Here is a 22,663-nt window from a genome sequence, read left to right as displayed (position 1 = left end):
CTATTAGCCACCCTTCCAGGCTCCAGTCTCCAGAAAATCTACTCCCCATGTCTCCTGAAGAATTTGATGAGGTTTCTCGGATGGTGGGCCCAGCAGAGATTGACACTGTGGTATGTATCATAAAACAACCTTTTGCAAGAGGGTTGAGCTGGAACTTAATTTTTTCCTTTTTTTCCCCCTTCAAACGTACATCAGACACTTAACACAAGCTAACGCTTCAGAACACATCTCTTCAAATGCGTAGGAAAAGCTGGGAATCCAGAGTTAGACTGGGATTGCTCTCAGTTGTTCTTTCCATTTGTTTGTGGGGATAGGGGTGAAGAAGAGGAGAGCAAAGTTTCCAGTGTGTATGTTGCAGAGGGAGGGAAGACAGGAAGGGAGGAAGGAATAACGCTGTAGTCCTTCCTGTGGGGTCTGGCTGGGGAGGGAAGCTAGAGCAGGTATGCAGCTTGGAAGTGTTGCCCTGCCAAGGTTGGCAAGGTGCTGCTGGTTAACAGAGCAGTGTTGTCCTTTTGCGTTGTACTTCAGAAAAAAATTCCAAATTAAAGCATGGCTTCCCCCCCCACACACACACTTTGATCCCAAGATGTGAATCTGGTGCTATTTGGGGGAGGACCTGGTTGTGCTCTGTGGTTAGCAAAGACTAGAGTATTACGGCTTTACTTGGCTTGTTTAATTGACATTTATTTTTCTTGTTGCAGATGTGTTCAGCATACTCAACTTAAAGGCTGAGCTTTTTACTGCATCATTAACACAGCTGATCAGCTTATGCATCCTGCTCTGCAGTCAATGACTTGGTGACACGCTTCACTTCAACTCTTTGGTTTCTCAACCTGAAGGTCCAGTAGCAATTTTTAACTAATGGGAATATAAACAGCAGTCTGAGTAGCCTCCTTATGTGCACTTCTTTTGTTTAGAAATTCTTTGTTGAATTTCCAGTTAACGAGATAACCGTACCAGAGAGGAGGATAGGAATGAGAGGTCTCAGTGACGAGAGAAACATGCATGTTTTTGTTTAAGGGAGTTAGTTAATTTTAACATTTAAAACAGTTGGCTGTACATAGAAGGCTTCAAAGGAAAGCTAGTTCTTTTGCAGAGGCTCTATTCAGAAAGCTTGCATCTTTGGCGTAACTACTTCTGAAGAACTTCCATAGTTTAGATTTTTCATCTGCATCACAGAAAGGAGAAGAGAAACACTCTGCAGGTACATGCCACACTGAATCCACATGCTGCTGAAGTTTGTCCTGGTTTTATCTTTTCTAAGGGCATAGCATACTGAGAGAACCTAAGCCAAAAATGTCACCTGCATTTCATTTTTGCTTGTTTCTTAAGGCAAGGTCTTGTGTAGGATGTTTAGCACAATCTTTCTCATAACAAGCACTTCTTAGGACACCACCTTAAAGGTGCATTGACACATGCTGAGCTTGCAACTCAACCTGTACAATCAAGACTAAAGCCTCCACAAACGGCAGTCATGCTGTCTAGCAACAGTATTGGACAAAACAAGAACCTACTCTTAAAGAGTGCAAAAGGGGTTGGAGTATGTTTTTACTCACTGTGCTTAATCTACCAAGGTGAGGATCTGGTCACTCCTATCTTTTACAGTAATACATGCCCCATTTAGGTTGTAACAGGTGGACTGGAACTTAATTTTCGCTTGTACTATGAACCAGGGCTTTTATTTAACTGTTGACTTGAATAGCTAGAAGACCCTACAGGCTTTGATAATGAAGTGTTTTTGCAACTGGGGATAAGGCACAGGGAAGCGAAGAAGTTACATTTATACTGAGTAATGGCTGCAGGATATGCACTCTCTAGTATTTAGGATAAAGATGTGCTTCCACCAGAGGAGGAACAGGTTTGCTTCTCAGCATGTTTGAAGATAATTAACAACTCACAGTTAAGAGGCAAAGTTATCTTAAGCAGCTGGTCTCTTCAACTAAGGGCATGTATTAGTCCAGACTGGTAATCAGCATGCAGCTGAGCAGAGGGACTGCAGAACACTGCCACGATCCAATAAAAGTGGGGATCATGTTGGGTAGATCTCAGAAAGGGGAGGTTAAGTAGCTGAGGGCTGGTTCATAACGACGTGATAATTTTCGGCCTGTAGCTCTTCTCACCCGTCTTACTTTCGCCCAATTCAATTTGCTGTATTTGTCTCCAAAATACCAAATTCGGTCGATCTACTCAAGCTTCAAAAAACAAATCGAATAGAGCCAGGATAACTAATACTCAATATCTGGTTAGTAATGTCTGAAAACATTCGACAGGTATCTTACAGGGTCATGGTTCAATCTTAATCATTCCTAAGTTCGAGTAAGAGACGTTACTCTCAGTGGTTATTTGTCTGAGTATAATCTTTAATTGATCTACCAAAATAACAACACTTACAGCTACTATTATTGTGCAAAATACTACAGTTAAAACAATGGTAACTATCATATTGATATCACATGAATATAATGATGTCATGACTCTAATTAATGCAAAGCATCTTATCCCTTATAGCAGATACGAGATTAAAGGATACAATTAAAAATATGGTCAAATGTCCTTGGCCGGGAAGCATTCACAGCGCCAGTGAATCACTTCACCAGCCCCCAGCCAGGGTACAGCCTTATAATAAGACAGCGTTACCGACGCACAGCCGCTCAGTGTACTCAAAATCAACACCCTGTCAGCTACTTGCTCTGTTGCACTCTGCATCCTGACAGCCCTACGGCAGTCTGTGCAGATAGCTAATAGTGACCCACCAAACAGCGTTCAAGCCCAACAAACACTCACGCTGGATCCCATGTGTTAGGTACAGGACCTGCGCAGCCAGCTCTAGGTGACCCTGTTCGAGCAGGGGTGTTGGACAAGATGACCTCCAGAGGTCCCTGCCAACCTCAACCTGGCTGTGAGTGACCCAGTTGCTTCTGCAGCTTCTCAAGCCACTGCTATCTGTTCCCAGTGCCTGGGAGGGCAGCAGTGGCCAGCATGACTCACAGGGATTGCAGAGCTGCTTCTCATTGTTCAGAAATGCTAGATTGATCAGCTGCTGCTTAGAAAATAAATGACTGGTTCAATTTAGTGTGTTGTGCCTAGGAAGACTGATGTGCCCCCTGCAAAAGCTCGAGAGAAAGAAAATTTAAAGGCCCTACCTAGAGCATGTAGCATATGTATTTAAATGGAAAGCATTGCTAAACTGACTTAGTTTTGGTGCCCCGGGTTACTGAGGTTAACAGTGATACAGAATATCACAACTGGTGACTTAATACTTTTATCTTATTATAACGAGCTGAATGCGGATCTGTATTGTAATGCAAAAAATCCGGTATTGGTTTCTTAAGCTACACCTTGTGCTTGTGTTCTATATGCAGCAGTTTGTTTTCATTACTTTTATACTTCAATTTTATCGACCGTGGTGAAACTTTCTTGTGAGATTTAAAGCAACGGCCTTATTCATGTCTTTGTCTTTACACGGCCAATAGTTCTAAAAGAATGTTTTTTTTCCCCAATGGAATATTCTTTTGCCATTTTAAATAAATGGAACTGTCAGTTGACACTTTTGTCCTTTCTCTCATGTTTCGGCTACTTCTATTATAAAGATGATGTATCTGCCAATAGTTTACTGTGCATCTCATTTTAAACTTGTTTGTGCAACTCAACAGTTACAGCTCTGAAGCCTAAGGCAAGAATAGTTGCTTCTAATTCACTACATTGTTGCAGGTCAGTCTGCATTACAGAGTTTTTAGAAGGTGGCTGTTAGTATAATTTTATTATTGCTTGTAGCACGTCACTGATTTTTTTTTTTTCTTCCCCAACCAAGCTTCAATAAACTCAACTTGAATTTCTAATTTGAGTTGAGCAGTAGGATAACTGATCTATAGCTGAACTTCGTGAGCTATCAAGCCAGCCCACTGCTGCATCATTTTTCTCTGGGGCTAGTAAGTGACATGATCCTTTGCCTCACACTTGTCAGGCTTCTATATTAACTACACAGCCAGAAGAATAATAAAGGAAAGAAACTGTTGGTGAGATGAAGGCTAGCAGGAGTGAAGAGTAGGCAAGAGAAAGCTAGAGCTGTTGAGGGCACTTGGCCAATCCACTTAAGAACCCTAGCATTAACAAAAAGCAACCACTGAAAGGACACAACTCTAGAAGTACAGCTTAAAAAAACCCCAAGAAATCAAACAAAAACAAACAAACAAAAAGAAAAAAAAAAAGGAAAAAAAGCAAAGCTAGATCAGATAAACTCATTTTGGTTTCCTGTAAGCTTTGCACAATGGAAATGACCAGAGTAGGTTTTCCTGGGCAGCCTTCCCTATGACTGAAGGCTTATTTCAATGGCAGTCACGTAGATAATCAATAAAACCCACCACCATCATGATGATCTTGGTATTTCCATTTATTATGCTGTAAAAAGCAACACTATCTGGATTTTATTTCTTAAAATAAATAACTTTCATTTTCAGAACCAGTACAGCTCAAGTTTAGATTCATTCATGGGAAACTGCTAGAAATACATTCATCACTGTCTATTCCCCACAATACAGAATCTAGAAGTCAAGATCAGCCCAGTCAGTTACAATGACCAGAAGTACACTGCCAAGAAGTATAGTCACCGATAGTCCAGCTCTGAAGCAAAAAAATCTGGTACAATACATTTTGTTCACAAAGATAGGCTAATTAATGCTAAGACTATCACAATATTGCTGAGTACAAAGCATTAAGTTAGCGTAACAATTTTAGGTTGTGATACAGAAGAAACATATATGACAAAAACAAAGGAGTGGGGGAATCCTCTTTGGAGCATAAGGAAGTCGGCATTTGATAAGATAACCAAAAGCTATTTACGGTAAAATCTACATGTCAGTGTCATGAATGATAAACAGCCAAACCAATGTACTGCATATATTTATAAATAATGCCATGACTAAATAGCTGCATGTCTGAATTGGACATTACAAAATAATGCATCTTCTCACAATGAGAAAATATTAAAACTAACCAGCAAAAATGCACTGAAGCGAAGACCGGCTAAAAGCACTCAGTATGATTCAGGAAAGCGTTAAGTTTAGGGAAAGCCATGATGTTTAATGTTAACTCAGTTAAAATCCTTCTTTTGTAGGTTGGGGATTTTTTTTATATATGTGTATTATATAATATACCTATCTTTTAAAAATGCCAGTTTGAGCAATGCAAATTTCAGTTAAATCAAGCTAAATCAGGTATTTTTCTGAGAAGCTAAAGGATATGTTTTAATAGGAAAAAAAATATGGAAGAAGTCAGATTAGCACTGAGATACAGAACACTAAACTAGAATCCATCTGAAAATACTCCTCTATGCTAAAGTTGACAGATCCCTTGCCAGAGAAAACATGTTGGAATTTAGTTCAGGGTGCAGCAGAGAAAAGGCCTTGTGCTATTCAGTGACCGATGCAGCTCAATGAAGAGCCAGAGGAAATTTTGTTTAGTTCTTGATTAGAACTAAGGTGGCTGTGACACAGGACGTGAAGAGATCAGGTTAAAAGCCTTCAGAAAAATAGCTGATCTTCAGAAAAAAAAGAAACAGGAGGGAAAAAAAAAAAAAAAAAAAAAAAAAAAGAGCTGCTTAAGAACAGTTAAGATTTTTGAGAAAAAGTGTTTGATAACCATGCCAGCCAGCTTCAAAATGCTATTTCAGGGCTTTAGACTTTCAGACTCTTCCAAGATTTCATCATCGTGAGGACAGTCACTGCTCGTGATGAGTATCAAGCACTTTTCCATGAGATTTGTCCTCCCAACAGGGAGGCAGTATGGCATATCGACGAGAGACTGTACAGGAACTCGACAGGATTTATTCTCAACTATACTGACCTGCTGGGTCACTCTGGAGAAGTTACTTCTCTCTATGCCTTAGTGTACACATTTGCAAAGGAGGATAACGTGGTTCATCTTTATAAAGTGCTTGGGCCATGCTAGAAGGAATTTGGGCATTATTTCAGAAGGATTTTGGTGCCTACACACAGAAAATTTGAACTCTGAGATCTACTAGTGATGTGTACACTATGTGCTAGGATAAAAATAGCCATATACGCAATTCTCAAGCACAATCTCCTTTTCCATGTGCTAAACAATTCTTGCCTATAATTCTTGTGCTAAAATTCTTGCCTATGTCCAACAACCATGGTGTTTTGTGAATATCAAACTCTTAACTTTGAGCAACTGCTCACTTCTGAGGTTTTATGCCACAGCATTGGCAGAAGCAATTGCACACAGAATAGGGAACTGTCGTAACATTGTACTTCTGCAAACAACCAATATCTGCATTTCCCACGATGGGGCACGTGCCAAGACAATAAATGCCACCGTTCACCACGAAAGGCATCTCCTACTTGTGCTCCTGATGCTGAACTCCTGTTCTACACCAGCGGAATCCCACTGATGCAATATCCCGCTCCCTGGTTGATGGTAGTGCAAGAAGAGAACATACCCCAAAATTTGGCTTATCTCCCACTCTGCTCATGCTTTGATTGGCTCTATGCTCCTTAAAGCTGTTTTACTCCACCCGCGTTCCTTATTACAAGCCTAAATTAAGTCAGATTTACATGCAATATTTGGTTTAGTACTTTGCCTTTCACACACTTCCATTTCCCCTGCTGTTCCTGGTGCAACCGCCAAGAACACCACACGTGAGCCCAAAAGGGGGGTTTTGCAGCTTGTCAAGGCTTGCTGTAGTGCAAATATACCTGCAAGGAACACAACTGCATAGAGTGGAAGCACCCGCTTTCCCCAGGCACAGGGGAAGTACTGTAGCAGCTGAACATGGAGAGAGAGGAGGGAGGCGAGACAAAGGGAACTGAAAGAAACACTTCAAAAACAAAAGACCCACTAAACACCGATTGATGTTACAAGTCACATTCCCCTATGCCATTTGGTCAAACAAACTTTAAAACAGATTCCCTGACAAGACTATCTCTAAGAACAAGCCTAGACAATTCATAACTGTCAGCTATATACTCTGTTGATATTTATATTATGTAAACATGGTTGTGTGAATTTTTTTTTTTTTTTCCCAAAGGTAAGTGCAGATCCTTACTTAACACACCCAGCCTAAATCTACATCAGCATCCTCAGCTTTTGAAAAACCTCACTGACGCTCATACCTGACAGTACTCTGGCTCATCTTGGCCATACTGGAAACAGAGGGCTATAGAAACAAAAATTCAGCAGAAAAATTCCTGACCACAGACTAGAGTTCACATAGAACACAAAAATAAATTAAGTAGTGCACAGTAAAGCCAACAACAGCTAAATATTTTTATACATCAATTATATGCAGCATGAGGTAATATTGCTCACATTATGGAGGGAGATTCTTAGTTGGTTTTGTTTCTTTTGAGAGAGATTGGATTTGTCCTGTGCGTATAGAAACTCCTGTAACATAACACTGAAGTAACAGAGACTTCTGTAAAATATATACCACTATCGGATAGAAACACACACGCTCTTCATTACTTATGTATACCACAATTAAATAGGTAAGTGATTTGATTCTTAGGATCTAGCTGAAAATGATTATAGTAAGCCATCTAGATTTTTATGAACCGTTCGGTTCTCTTTTCCATTGTTGGAATCCTCTGATGGCGTGTATTGGACCTGATATTCTTGAAGAATTTTAAATACATCGTGGTGTCCAAAATGTAAAGCTTCGTCCATAGGAGTGTTATTCCACCTACAGGAAGGAAGGAAGGAGCACAGTATTTAAGATCAGCATTGTAAGTAAAAAAGCACCAAAAATCTAGTTCTTTACATACTACTGTGCCAATAATTAGGCACACAGACTACACTAAATCCAGTAACTATGAAAATACTTCATAAGCTGAGCATAACCTTTTAAATAATGGTTTTAATGGTTTCACCATTTTTTTTATCCCTGTTTGCTCTGCAGAACCTACAGAGAACCAGCAGGATCCTGTTCCTTCTGCTTCAGTGTACTGGCTCAATACATTCCACTCGTATTTGATAGCCGCCTCTCCTCATGGGGCCTAGAGAGATGCTATTAGAGCCTCTGTCCTCCCAGCTGGCAATAAAACTGCTCACCTGTCTTTGGGGAAAGGATTCACTTTGCATGCTTCCAGTAGAAATTTAACAACGTCTACATGTCCTGTAAGAAAAGCAGGCTTGTGAGTGTACATGCTTACATACATCTATAAATACAAAGTTTTAAAAAGCAGGGATGCACATATAGAGTGAAGATACTCTAAAGAAAGCTGACCACGTTTCCATTAACAGATAGCAAATCATCTATGAGGTGACATTACCTTCTGCAGCTGCTACGTGCAGGGCTGTTCGTGAGTCATAGTCTCTCTGTTCCATATCCATTCCTGACAGAGCAAATCTAAAAATACAAAAAAAAAAAAAAAAAAAAGATTACAGAGAAAAGTCTTACATAATTAAAACAAGTTACAAAACTAGCATGGAACAACACCGCTATGCTGAAACGATGAAACTTCTGCTCCAAGAAGATATCAACAGTACCAAAAGCACATCATACCTTCGGTTACAATGAAAGGGGCCCTTACTGCTTTGCCTTTTAAAAAAAAAAAAAAGGTAGCAGCTTAACTTTCTTTCTGGTCTCTAGTTGTTACAAAGAAAAACGAAATGTCTTTGCAGGCAACGTTAACAGTCAACATATCCGATTTAAAATCTGACATGGACAGGCTAAGTCATATAAGGCAAAGTAAATTCATGCAGGCTGAGGAAATCCAGGGAGGACTCCGAAGTCTGAAAATCCTGAACAGCGTTAACGTATTGGGAGAGTTCTTTCATCATGCTACAGTGCTCTGGGACAGCAAAATTAAACTATACACATTTTTCCACCCACTAACAATGTTCAGATATATTCTAGCCAGATTAATATGTTTATTTAGTCTCTTACCATTATTACTTTAAATGTTGCCAGATTCTATTCCAGATTTCCTAGCTTCTGCAACAACAACATGCATTTTCCAGCCTGAATTTTTGTGGCCGTTTCAGAATTGAATTATAAAGCAGGCAGGAGTACAACTAGGATTTTATGCCATCACTATAAAAAAACTGGTTAAGGAGTTGTATTTCACTATGATCCAAAGAAAGAGAAAACGAATGGGATCGCAGGATAGTGTGAGGGTACCTTTCTGATGGTTAGGTTTGGGTTGGGTTTTTTTGTTTGGTGGTTTTGGGGTGAACATATTCAATCTCCAGTGCAGCTTGGACGTCCCCAAGGGGGACACAGTGTGTATGCATATTTGTAAGTAAACAACAACAGCAGGTACCAAACAAGCAGCATTCCTATTCCCAACCCCACACCAATTTTTACCTCCGGAGTGCAGACACATCCCCTGTGTAGGCAGCAAACAGCAGATTTATCACAGACTTCACCTACAAAGAAAGATGAAGTCCAGTTTATTTAGCTTCTGTCCTCAAAAAGAGAACAAACGGAAAACCCAGAAAAGCCCAGCATGGCCGGTTGGTCCAGTGCTTATGAACTTGTTAATTTTATCCCCTTCCCTGGCTGCATTTTGCAGGATAGTGTAAAACACTGGAAGAATTCGTTCCAGCTTGCTTTGCTACCAGTACTTTTAGGTCTGTCTTTCCAAAGTTGAAGTCATAAGGACAGTAAAAGAACCACAAAGCGTGCATTTCTACTCTACTGTGGTAAAAAAGACAAGCCTTGCTGTATGGACAAACCATATTTCTCTCTTTGATTGCCCAATGATACTGAGTATTGAATTACAAAGACAGCATCACTTTGCACAATTCATAAACCAGAAACACCTCGTAAGATAAACTCATTCTGGAAAAGTAAGATTTTTTTTTAATTATTTTTTTTTTTTAACAGAGAAGACTCCTAATACTAGGAGAAATCTGTTAGCAGAAGAGAAGAAATGATACTGGTTTTGCTTGTGTTACAGATTTTCCTTGCATATATCTAATATTAGAGACTTTCCTTAAATAAACAATTTTAAGCAATTCTATCACATAATGAGCCGCTACAAGAAAAGCGAGGTTTCAAGGCAGACAAAAGTAGGATCTTTCTAGATCAAATAACAAAGGTAAAGTCTCAGGCAAGTAGTGCTTTTCTCAGCTGTATTAATTAATAAACAATACTGTTAGGCTACACCAACCTGGTCCCATGCACATTTTTAACACGTCTTGGCTGTAACAACTCTACAAGTTTTAACAAGAGCCAAAACCAACAAGACAGATGGTTTTAAGCATCCCACAGCAGCTTCTTTCACAAACTGATAGAGCCACTTCTAGGCACCATTTCACAGTCATTTCCAGTAAACATTCTAAATGCTGCCTTGCTTTTTAAGTTGAGTCTACAAAGTTCTGTCGCTGCTACCAGGCAAGTAACAGAGATAAAGGAGAGAACTGATGCTGCTTTGACCTTCTACAACAAGCAGGAACAGGAAAAAAAAAAAAAAAAAAAAAAAAAATTAAAATCACCACCCACAAGCAAGTCTCCCACAGATTTCTGCAAAAACACTGGCTGATTTTCACAGGGCCACAGATGAACCAACATCTGCGCCTCTTCTAAACTGAAGTAGTGGAATTGCTTGTTATTTTTTACACCTCAAATATGCACTGACGCAAGGAAGGACTGAAGCAAAAGGAGACGGAGGCACAAAGGCCAGGATGAAACACGAAAGGGAAACGGAGCCACTCTCCTTACTCCAGCATCCACGAGCTCCTGCGGCTCCGTCTCGGTTTGCACCATGAGGCTCACCAGGCTGAGGAGCCTTGCCCAGCAAGGGTGAGACCTGCTCGGCAGGATCTGCAGGTCTCCATCCCTTCTGGGGAGGCTCGGTATCCCCCAGGCTGCTCCGAAACCTGACATCATTTCCCAGACCCTCCTCACAAGCATTACAGAGCGCAGGCCTGAAGTAATTCTGTTCCTCCCATGAAGATTTTTTTGGTTTAAAGCTTCGGAAAAAACCAAAACAAACCCCCCAAACCGCCAAACACGCCCTCCCGCCGCCCGAAACCAGCGACTAAGAATCCAAGAGCGTATCAGCGCGGGCTTTGCTCCGGACAGAGCGCCAGCCGTCCCCGGCTGAGCCCGGCCACCCACCCTACAGCCTTCCCCCGGCCGGGGGCAGCTCCTCGGCCGGCTGCCCGCGCCCCACAGCGCGCCTTCGCCTCCTCGCCAGCCCCGGCTCAGCGCACCAGCTACAGGACCACGGGAACGAGCCGCTCCACGCGCCGCGCGGGGACGCTGCGTCTCACCCCTTCTGTGGTAAACCTGCAGGCGTCACGGAGACGGCATCGCTGCCAGCACCAGCGAAGGGCAGCGAACGCCCAAGAGCACGATAGAAAACGTCGCAGTCACACCGAACTATTAGAACCTCCTAAAAGCATCTTTTCTAGATACTGGGCTGCAGGCTCTACTTAAACGCAGGCGTGAAAGGGGAATTTAGCTTGATAATCCCGAAATGTCATTCATCAGGATGATTCAGGAGCTTTCCTTGCTGAGAGAGAAGTTGAGCGTGGCTCTGCTGCTGGTGCCCCACAGGCAGACCTGCCTGGTCACACTCAAACACTTCAGGTCCTGCTGGTGCTGAAAACTCGCCCTTTTGCAGGATCTAGGATGAGCAAATGACATTATGTCTTTAACAAAAACCATTTCAGAGGTAACTGATCATTTTGGCTGGGCTGCTTTATGCTTCTGGGAAATGCAAATGCGTGTTAAAATACCAAAATAAAAATAACACGCGTTCCTTCCTTACAAAAAATAACTTTCCAAGTGCAGCTGCGGCCAAGAATCCCTCTGGATTCAGCTGAACATTTTGCTAAGAAGCCATTTTCATTTTCTATAATGATGTGATGAAATGTAATTTGGAGATTCCTGAGGCTTTCTAACGCAATCATCTTCGGCCATGTCTCTCAGCAACCTGGGAGAGGTTAAAGCCACTCCTTTCTTAAGACAAATAATGTAAAATCTCCAAGGTCGCATTATCACAAATGAACTTCTTGATGATGAAAACAAAAAGAAAGGCAAGTTCAGACAAAAAGGAAAAAAATCTTTTCTTGTTCAGTTCAGAAGAAGGAAATTTGAGAGGAAATATGACAGCTCTCTGTACAACAGTAAAGGTAATGGGATACAAAAAGCAGGAGAAAAACAAATTTAGCAGGACAATTATGACAAAATAATTATCCAAAACTGGTCAGGACTGAACTGAAGCTGGAAAAAAGCAGACAGAATGTAGCCATCATAGCTGAAACACCACCGCCCCCAGGGCTACCTGCCCTGTTTCAAATGAGACTTTCATCATTTAATGGAAGAATTAGGTAGGATTTGCTAGCAACAAAACACACCTAGACCCTGCAGCTGTACCCTACTCTATCAGCAGCATAGTCCAGGCCAAAAAATAAACAAATTTTATAAGGTATGAAGTGAAATTGCTCAAACGGCAGCCATAAACAACAAAGATGGACATAGAAAGTTAATTCAAGAATAAAATTTAAAAATCCGCAAATACAAAATACATTTTGAATTCAAAGAAAGAATATACAGTCTCCATGAGCATCTTCTGGAACATCACTTAGTTTTCAAGAGAATATTAATCTAAGCAGCATATATAGTAAACCATCGTGTAAGAGGTTATCATTTACATCGAGAAAAAATTATGCGAGAACAGCTTGCTGCCAGAAGCTGCAACAAAATCTTAGACTGCCATAAAATCAAGCACAATCAAGGCTTCACAAATACCAAAAAAATTTCTCTGCCCCCAAACTCACAGTCTACCAGCCTGAAATAACAGGTCCGTTGCAAAAATCGAGAGCCAAAGAAACTCTAAAGTGGGAGCAGCAAACATATGATTTTAACTGTGGGGGCGAAATAAACCAGTGGACAACAGATGAGCTGTATCCATTCAACCTAAGTAGGGCACAAGGGTCAAGGCAAGTAATTTAAGTGTTTATTGACTCTGTCACTGAGCTTCTCACCGAGTGGCTCATTATCTTCTACATGCCATACTCAGTATTGGTGTTTCTGTTAACTGCACTGATGAACTCAATTTCTCCCTCATCTTCAGAAACAGGAATAGAAAGTTTACCTTCAACCTGACAGCCATGAATTACCTTTTTCTACTGCACAGAATTCCTTAACTATGAAAATTTAATAAAAGGAGAAGGGATGGAGTCTCTTCGCTATACACGAGTTGGATCAAACATTACCATACAGCTGTGTAGCAGTATCAAACCCAGAGCAAAAACTGTTCCACCTTTTGTCAAATGGAAGATAAAACCTGCATGCACCATACCAGAGGAACTTAACAGCTCTCTTGTCATCATGCCAGAAAGAGAGAGCACTACTCACTTAGCTGCGATGAAACCCTCTCTGTACGACCCTCTTTCCTGGGTGCTGGATATAAGCCTTGTCATCCAGGTGGTGAAACCAGCAAGGAAAGGTTCCTCAGGAATATTTGTGTCACTCAACACTAAAGATCAGAAGTCCCACACCCCACACCTTGCATTTTCACCTTCAGGTTAGTAGGTGTTAGAGGTCCCAGACTCAGCTGGATGAAGCTATGATGAACTCAAGTCTAATGCTGGCAACAGTCCTGCTTCACGTCAGAGGTGGCCAAATGACCACGACCTCCAGAGGCCCCTTCCAACTAACCGTTCTGTGAGTCTCTAGGTAAGAACGCGAGCAGCACAAGAAAGAAAAATCAAGACTGTTGTTGCTGAAGAACTACACCGAAGTCAAGTTAAAGGAAGGAAACACTCGGGAGTTCAGAGCAGCAGGAAGTCACACCGCTGCGGCAGACGTTTCAGATAAACACGGGGGGCCAAAAGGGGAAGGAAAATAAAATAAAATTAAAAAAAAAAAAAAAAAAAAGAAAACACACCAACCCCAAACCCCAAAAGCACAAACCGAGTAAGATACAGCATTGAAAGTTACAACGGAAAACTGACTGTTAAAGTGACTCCTAGTCCAAAGCTTTCATACTGCAGTTATTCTAAATATCTCCTAAGCCTAATTGTGCTAAAAGGTTTGAAGAAGTCTCCTTCAAGCAGCAGGATTCAGATGTGAAACCAACTGCACATGAATGGAGGAAGCACAGCAAAACACAAGGGCTGTCTCAGCGTTTCAGGGAGCACGTGCCCAGCGCAGAGCAAGTACATCGCTGTCCCCCCTTCTCTGTAAACACGTTGTTAAAGTACTTTGGTAAGACATGATAGTTTTTGTTTTCTTTTTCAATTTCTCAGTGTACCAACCTGAAAAACCTAATGAAATAGTAAGTTTAACTTCAGTATTAATATGCTGAAGTTACTTATCACAAGTGAAATTTCAACACATTTAATTGAGCTGAAAGGCTTGACCGGTATGTGGGAACAGCCTTGGCGGGCTAGCATCTTTCCTAGGTGAGCTGCACACCCAAATCCAGCCAACATGAGAAGACTTATTTAAATAGTCTTAGTCTCATGATGGCTAATAGCAAATCCCCATACAAGCCTGAGTTGAGAATCACTTCTCTCGTAACACAGACGGGTTTAGAGGATTTTTTGTAACGTAGAACGGCATGTGTATCACTGCCTAGGTCTAATGCTGTCAGCAGAAGACTCTCCAAACACTTCAGAGAGCAAGCTGCTATCCTTATTGGCACTAAGATGGGAAACTGAGGCCCAGAGATGGAAACGAACTGCTACGGTCTCGAGGCAAACGAAGAACGACCTGACGCCTTCTGCCCGCTGCCTCACACGCTTCAGCGTTCGTATAAAACAACCAAACCTCAAGTAGGAACCAAACCCAAGCAGGTGGCCATGCCAGCCCCGTGCTCCGTACCTGCCCGCGTGTCCCTGTCGCTACGGGGCTATCTGTCCTGCACTGCTATGGCTGCAACGATGCCAGCACGGCAGGCGAGCCTCCGCTCCGTACTCCGCTTGGGTCGGGAGAGAAAAGCCAAACAGCTGTGCATGCAAAGAAAACAAATCCTTTAGAAAAAAATTAATTTAGCTCAGGGCTGGATTAATTCCATGAGAAGCTCTTAGCTAAAAAGGTCACTGAATCTGGATTTTAATTTCCTACTGCATCCTGCTTCCTGAGAGCGCTCCGCCCCCCCCCAATTTCTTTGAAAACATTACAGAATTTACAGTCTAAAAAAATATTACTTCCAACTTTACTGTTTCTCCAGGTGGCTGAGGAATACAGTCAAGCCGAATAGTTTAAAATGGTGCTGCCAGAGGCAATATAAACACGGAAAACCAAAAAGAACCCCCTAATCTTTCCAGTGCTCTTTACACAATATTTAGGGACAATGCCACAGGTTGACCTTCAAAAAAGGTGTTCAAACCATTAGGAAAAAAGGTTGTTTGAATGCATATTGTTTCTCAAGAACTTTACCGTATCTGAACTTTACTATGCACCAGACCCGGTGCGCTGACAGGAGACTTTCAAATACAACAAGGGGGAGGGAGGGGAAGAGAGAAAGATAGTAGAGGTAGTTGAGAAAAACCGGCCACCGCTCTCTTCTCTCACATCTCTTTTTTTGTGCCTAAAATGGTATGCAATGTTTCCGTTTGGGAACCCTGCCCTCCTGGCCAACTGGCTTGAAGAGCAAAGTTTTAAACGTCCCCCTGCACAGCACAGGGGCGCAGAGATAAATCGGGAAATAAACTTCAGCTCTTACCGCTCAGCACTTCCCTAATGACAAGCAACTGTCATACTGGCCCCAGGTCGCGATGCACTGGGATCTCAGAGCGGGTCCCAGATAAGCAAGACTCCTGGTGCATGATACCCCACCGCCCAGCCTCCCGAAAAATGCTGCCAGCTGCAGGAGAGCTTGCACTGGAGTGGGACTAAAGCTCTGCAGCTCTTCGCCAGCGTAGACAGAACACACCGGAGAAATCGGACCGACTTGTCTCTGAGGCACACTTCTCCACACTGCTAAAACCTACCAACGCCGCAGCACAGTTAATCCGCATTCACGATACCTTGGCTATCTTCCTTTGGCACCTGCACCAACCACCGAGGACGAGGCAGCGCCATTTCCCTATTTATACGACAAGTCCAACAGATGTTATTTCAAAGCCGCGGATCCCGGCTGCGCACTGCTACAGCCTGGAGAAAGACGAGAGCGCAACGCGCTCAGCCGTCGCTCCGATGCCGCCCGGGCGCTCTCCTCGCCCCGCTGAAGGCCACCCCCGTTCGGCAGCTGGGTCACGCCGAGGGCTGAGCACACCAGCAAAGGCCCCGCTCGCCAAGAGGCCCCGTCCCCCCCCGCCGAAAGGCCTGCCGCCGCTGCCGCCGCACGCGCCGAGCTTCCGCACCCCTTGTCAGCGGCACACGGCAGCGCTAATCCGGCTCAGCGCTGGATTAACTCTGAAATGCAAAAAATAGATTTTTTAAGCCGTTTAAGGTGAGCGTGTGTCTAGCGAACGAGGATTAACGTTTCATACTGGGCAGAGACTGACTACTGTAAACTCTTCCTATTCTCCTGACCTTTGCGAATGACCAAGTACCGACAAGTAAGGCAGAAGCAAAGAGTTTACGTGAGCCAAAAGGGACTGCGCAAAGTAATAAAAGCTCTAAAATCAACAGAAATTCAACTTCACCGCAACACTGTTCTGCTGCTTTTCCTAAAGCGGATCCCCTGACGAGGGTCGTCTGAGTAGGTAGCAAAAAGCAATCATTCCTCCCGCTCTTGGGAAAAATTGCAGCTTTTTAGATGCTTATTTTATCAATGGAAAAAAGTTCCTGAAATCTAAGGTGCCGATATAAATTCTGAAACAGCAGTGGTGACCTATAAAAACTAGAAAAAAGTAAAACTACAGCACAAATTAAACAATTTAGTCATCCAGCTTTTACACATTGAACTTCTAATTCAACTATGCTGAAGCATAGCCTATAGATTACTTGCTTCCTGCATGTAAGGTTTCAAAACAAAACAAAACCCAAACAAATCTGCTCAAAATGAAGTTTGAAGCTTCAACTTTGAAATTAAACGTAGAATGCAAGTAGTCCCTAAAAGGACAAAAATAAACCAGGGATGAATCTCAAAGAGGAACACAGGTGTCTATATGTTCAGACGAGACAAGACCACCTATTTTAAAAATTGACCATGTTTGTATTTACAATTAATTTGCAATAAACTGGAATCTGCTCTCTGGGGTCTGCTGACAAGGCTAGTAAAAAAAAAAAAAATAAATCACTGTTCAAGTCTAGAAGAGACAGCCATAGTTATCCTTTAAAATACCATTCCTCAATATGAAGGTAAGCTGTATTTTGTAGGCAAAGAAATCCCAATCAAAAGTCAGTATCTTTGCAACTGAGCTTCTGCTTTGTTTCCCAAGAAATAAAGTGAAAGTTATTACCTAAGGGTAAGTAAAACATTTACTTTTAAAAGTAAAAACTAAGACTGAACCGCCAACAAATATCCAGCCAAAACAATATGGGTTTGTCAAAAGCACTTAAGTATTACTCTGCCCTCCCACTGAAGTTTCTTACAGCTTTCAAAGCTGCAAGTTTTCAGTCTGGCACAAACAGGTCTCTCTAACATCCAAACTGGTATTTAGACGTGCCACTGCTGGAGAAGTGCACATGTAACACCTCTCACGCAGAGGTCTCCAAGCACAGCTAAGCATTATCCCCGTTTCACAGCTGAGACGTGAACATTCGTACTTACCCGTGTGCCCCGGTCCCGCGCAAGCAGCCTGCCAGGGTACGACACCCAAATTTAAGCGCTGTGTTTTATTCACCGAATCCCAGACTAGTTTAGGTGCCACCCAGGCGACGGCCGGCTCTGAAGCGGTCTCAGGGCTCGCCTGGCGGGGTTCTGCCCCCGAGTATTTCTCGGGATGGACAGTCCAGGAAGACACTCTGAGCAGCCTCTGGATTAAGCCACAGCATTACCTTATTCTATGGAAAACTAAGTTACCTAAGAAAAGACAATTTTCTCTAAATAACTTTCTGAAGCATGCAAAACTAAGTCTTTCGGCTTGAGTAAGAGTGATGAACAGACCCCACCTACCTCTAGAGCAACCCAGCGCCAACCGCCTCTAACAGAGCCTCTTGCCTCGACTTTAAATGAACACAAGGCTCACAAGAAGTTTATGAAGTTAGAACTGCTTGGGAAAGTCTTTGTTCCCATTATACTAGAAATAATTAGAGGATATGTGAATAAATTAATGCATACACTTACACACATTAATAACATACAAAAATACTTGAAAATACAAACAAAGCTAGCTGTTCCATAAAACTTTCATTTCTTCTTCAGGGCTTTTTCCCCCACCTCTTTAGCCTATTTTCTGCACTGCTGATCCTTGTTTCCTCATGTGATTTGAAGAAAGTGCAAAAATAGCTCTAGAATCCGCAAATATTTACTCTTCTGTGTTTTGAAACTAACACAGGAAGTGAGATTTTGTGAATTATTTTCTCCAGTCCATTTTCTAACACATCAACTATCATTTCTTTTCCTCTAGGTGGTGCAAGCTTCTCTTTACAGCTTGGGACAGGGGATGACACCCAGGCTCCTTTAGTTTTACGAGCTGTGGGTACAGCATTTATTTTTGGAGTCAAAGCTGCAAGAGTAACTTTCAACGCTGCTACCATGGAGTTTATTTTTGGAGTCTCCCTGGTGGAGTTAACTTGAAATGCTGCTTGCACAGCAGTTATTCACATAGTTCTCTACCAACAGCACAAGCTAACGGACTCATAAAACACTTATTTATTCCTCAGTCAACTGCCTTACAGTTTTCAGCAGCCATGTTCAAACACAATTCGTGTGTATACTGAAAGTTTCTTCTCCCATGAGCTGTGTCTAGACTGCAGCCACACAAGAGGCTGTATTTTCACGGATACATACCCAAAGCAGCTTTAAACCAACTGAACTGCTAGAGCTGCAAAAACCTCAGGCAAGCCACTTAGTTATTTACCCAGGTTCAGAAAGGAGCTTCTCAGTCTCCCCTTGGCCATATCGGATGGCAACACAGTACCGACAGCCTTCAGCCTGGAATCACTTTGATGAGTTACATTGCATTTATGACCGCAACGAAGACCTGTGCTCTGTAATCCACACACAGACCCTTACTGCATCTGGATAGTCGAGCTGATGACGAAGAAACACAAGGTACACATTATTTAAAAAAAAAAAAAAAAAAAATTTAAAAGCAGTAATATTACTGCTTTTTCATGAAGTTATACTTTACTAAACATGATACAAATGTGGTGGATAATTTTGTAAGTTAAAAGAGTTTTTTCACCTTTACATTATCGATCTAACTACAGATCAGGATGGCAGCAGCAGGCAGCTGCCAGGAGCAGCTAGGCAGGCTATGGGACATGAACGGCTGCTCGGTTAGCAGTCAGCGTATGAGACAGAATTTCAAGGGCGGCCCCCGAGGGGCCAGCACTGTGGCTACTGCCTCTCACCCCAGCATCACACTGCACGTCAGACAGAGCGAGAAGGAGGGCGGGAGAAGTTACGAGACAGGTGTTACTGTTTAAGAACAAACTGATCAATTCAACTGAAAAATTACGTGGTACCAAGAATTTTTTTTTTTTTTTTAATTGTGTATCAAGCTGAGCAAAATCCCAGCAGGATTTTAAATGTCTTATTGCAATTCGACTTTCAGAATTGTTTCAAATCCAAATTCAATCTTTTAGAATAAGGCTGGTCATTTTCTTCTTCTGACTTCCTACATTTTTGAATCAGCTGGTACACAGACAGACAAAATTTCTATGGTCCTAGAAGTGTCCGTTTAAAATCTGAAAACAGAGCAGGGAGTTTTGACCAGGTTCAGTTCAGACATGGGAACACTAACATACAAATAAGCTTGTGCTGGTAGCTCCATCTCAGTACCCGTCACAGAAGCTGTACATGTAGCTGAATATAAGAAACATTTAATTAAACCAAATATATAAATTGAAGGCTTCTCTTGACACCAGGGGGGAAAAAAAAATCATAAGCCCCTTCCTTCAACACAAGAACAACTGTCAATCTCCTTTACTGGAAAACATATAGACTGAAGTCACAAAAGGAAAAGGGCAGCCTTCCTGAAAGTGAAGGCTGAGGAGAGATGGTTTCCCTCTCTCTCCGTCCACCCCCATTCATCTACCAGTTTTGAATGGATTCCTACCATTCATATTTCCTTCAGTTTCAAACCTTTTAGAGATAGGTCAAAAAGTCTGATGTACTAGACTATGGCACCCAAAATTGCAAATAATTAGAGTATCAATACCGTCGGTAAACTGAGTTTCTTTGCCCATCTCTGCCTAAGTCCTTTTTTCATCAGAATACTTCAAATTAATCTAGGTATTTAAAAAGCATCTAAAAATGATACTTGCTACAAACCAGCACAATACCATAACTGTTTGCCCGTCTTTTCTGGCCTGTTACCGTACTATTTTGCATAAAATTTTAAAAGCTTGACAAGGACACAGGAAGCAGTAACTGGGAGCAGAAGGTACTTTCTCTTCTGATCACATCTGGAGCCATGAAAGACAGACTTAACCAGAATTCACCTCTTCCAATACCAACCTCTTGCTCATAAGATGGTCATCGAGTGGACACAAATTTCTGGAAAGAGTCTGTGTCACTGGTATTCCTCAAAACAACATCTCTCTACCTGTGAAAAGGCTAATTCATCTTAAATACTAACAGGCAGGAGGTGCAAGCTCTTCAAGTAGTCAGAGAAATAGCCTTTAACTCCTACGGAGAAAAGCAAGAGTCGTAGATAGGACTGAGCTCAGTTCTACAACTAATTCAGCCACTGCATGCTCAGAGATTATTACATTTAATTCTTCTAATTTTTAAATGATAAATGAGATTTAGTATCTTGTAAATGAAATTTAAAATACTATATATTTCCAATATAGCTTGTGAATCCATAAGTGATAGTCTACTTCATATTATGTTTGGTTTTGCTCAAGTGCCTGAAAGACAGTAACAACGGCACCGATTGAACTGTCCTTGAAGATGGCAAGCTACAGAAGCAGAGACCTTATTTCATGACAACAAACGCTGTGAATTTGCAATGACTTATTATTTACAGTTCTGGCTATCGATTAATTCTAAAGTATTAGTAAACTGATTCTGTTTAAATTACAGATAAGACTAATTAAAATGAATTAAGAGTCCAACAATTTAAAAAAAATATTTACTAGATTAGGTGAAACATCTACTTACCGTCAGTAACTGAGATTCTTTCAGAAAGACCATGCCCATCTATTCCACTCCTGAGATGTGTAAACCCCATAGGACGAGCCGAGGCTGTTTTGGCCAGCCGTGTTTCTCAACTCCCACACTCCCACCACCGCCTCCCCCAACAGAGGCAGAAGAATCAATTCTTCACCAATACCGACTCCAGAACTTGAGCTCCAGAGGTGGAGAGTGGGTCACACAAACCAAAGTTTAGCTGAATCCCTGCATACAAGCCTCTCCCCAAAAAACAGAGCATTTAAACTTATTTTTACTAGAAGGTATTACGTAGTACCATAAGAATGTCCAGAGCGTATGGATGGGGCAGTTTCTCCTTTCCCATACCATCATTAGGGGCAGGGGTTACTCAGCATGACAGCAGGAAACGTTGCGGGAAGAGCAGCGCATGATTGATTTTGTCTTTCCCCTTTGTAGCAGATAAAAGCACCAGAAAAGATGAACTGGTTCAAGGAGTACACAGAAAAAAACCACACAAGTCAGAGCTCAAGACTCAGAGCAATCGACTTCATCAGATTTAGATTACAAGACCCCAGGAACAGAAACTTCTCTAGTTGGAAGACAATTCCTGCAAAAAAGGCCTCAAGATTCCCTTATACACAACTACGGTACACAATGTTAAGAACCGGTACTAGGATGAACACAGCCAATATTGCTGTCATAGATACCCCTGAACAACTCACAGATGATCCTAAATTTTTCAGCACAGGAGGCCTTTAGTAACTAATGCTGAAGTTTCACCAGGGCTTAGATGATGATGTAATGACTAGAGAGCTTCCCTCCCGGTGCACACATGTGCTTGGACCAACAGACGAGTCTGGTAGAAGAGTAGCTGATCTCAAGAGCTACTCACTAACAGTTACTTCCAGGTGTCTCATCCTTTGCTTCACACCCATAACCTTTGTTTTGGGGACAATTATGTCGATTTCAAAAGGTACGAATACTGGGAAGAGGAGAGAAACTTGAGTACCAGAACTGCCTTGACTAGATTACAATGCGCATGATCATGTTTGGTTCCACCTGCTGTTTCTGATTTCTTCTGGTATCAATGAATTAACACACTTTTTACATTTGGAGACAACAGAACTAAGCACGTCACTGACAAAACTCCCAAAATATGAAGTAAAAATGTAACCATCTTTCACTAGACTTAAGACCTCAAGTTAGCTGATTCCACTTTCTTTTTTCAAAAAAAAACAAATAAACAAAAAAAACTTTCATGGACATTCATAAACTCATAAACCGTGCCAGCAAGCAAAATTTTTGAAGACCTAAGGAAAACCAAATTAGAATAACTATAGTGACTCAGGCAGTTCCAGAGAACCATGACTTAACAGGAGGGAGTAATAGAAAAATCCAGCCTGGCTCCTGTCCTTACGACAAACAGCGTTACTGCTGTGTTGTTTGCCATGAATGGTATGACAATGGAATAGCAGGTAGACAAATTATTTCGACAAAAAGTTTACTAGATCAAGTGAAACATTTAAGGC

At 41.8% G+C, this 22,663-nt stretch overlaps 2 protein-coding genes across 4 annotated transcripts in view; one reads left to right on the top strand and one right to left on the bottom strand.

The window, feature by feature from the left end:
* STAT1 (signal transducer and activator of transcription 1) overlaps positions 1-3,545 on the top strand; it is a 29,152-nt gene extending 25,607 nt beyond the window's left edge. The window contains exons 23-24 of one of the 3 annotated variants that reach the window (XM_030016839.2): positions 8-110; positions 702-3,545. In XM_030016839.2, coding sequence (XP_029872699.1) covers positions 8-110; positions 702-725 — 127 coding nt within the window. In that variant the 3' untranslated portion in view covers positions 726-3,545. Of the gene's footprint in view, positions 1-7; positions 438-701 lie in introns of those variants that run through there. The other 2 variants (XM_041124127.1, XM_030016841.2) reach the window with 2 other exon arrangements.
* An 827-nt stretch (positions 3,546-4,372) lies between these two features.
* The window catches only part of GLS (glutaminase), a 69,232-nt gene continuing 50,941 nt past the window's right edge, over positions 4,373-22,663 (bottom strand). Inside the window, 4 exon segments of the mRNA XM_030016842.2 lie at positions 4,373-7,699; positions 8,068-8,131; positions 8,289-8,365; positions 9,326-9,387. Coding sequence (XP_029872702.2) covers positions 7,543-7,699; positions 8,068-8,131; positions 8,289-8,365; positions 9,326-9,387 — 360 coding nt within the window. The 3' untranslated portion in view covers positions 4,373-7,542.

This window comes from Aquila chrysaetos, chromosome 6 (assembly GCF_900496995.4).
Source record: "Aquila chrysaetos chrysaetos chromosome 6, bAquChr1.4, whole genome shotgun sequence".
Taxonomy (NCBI): Eukaryota; Metazoa; Chordata; class Aves; order Accipitriformes; family Accipitridae; genus Aquila; species Aquila chrysaetos.
Note: the sequence above shows the minus strand (reverse complement) of the source record. Positions and strands in the feature narration are given on the sequence as shown.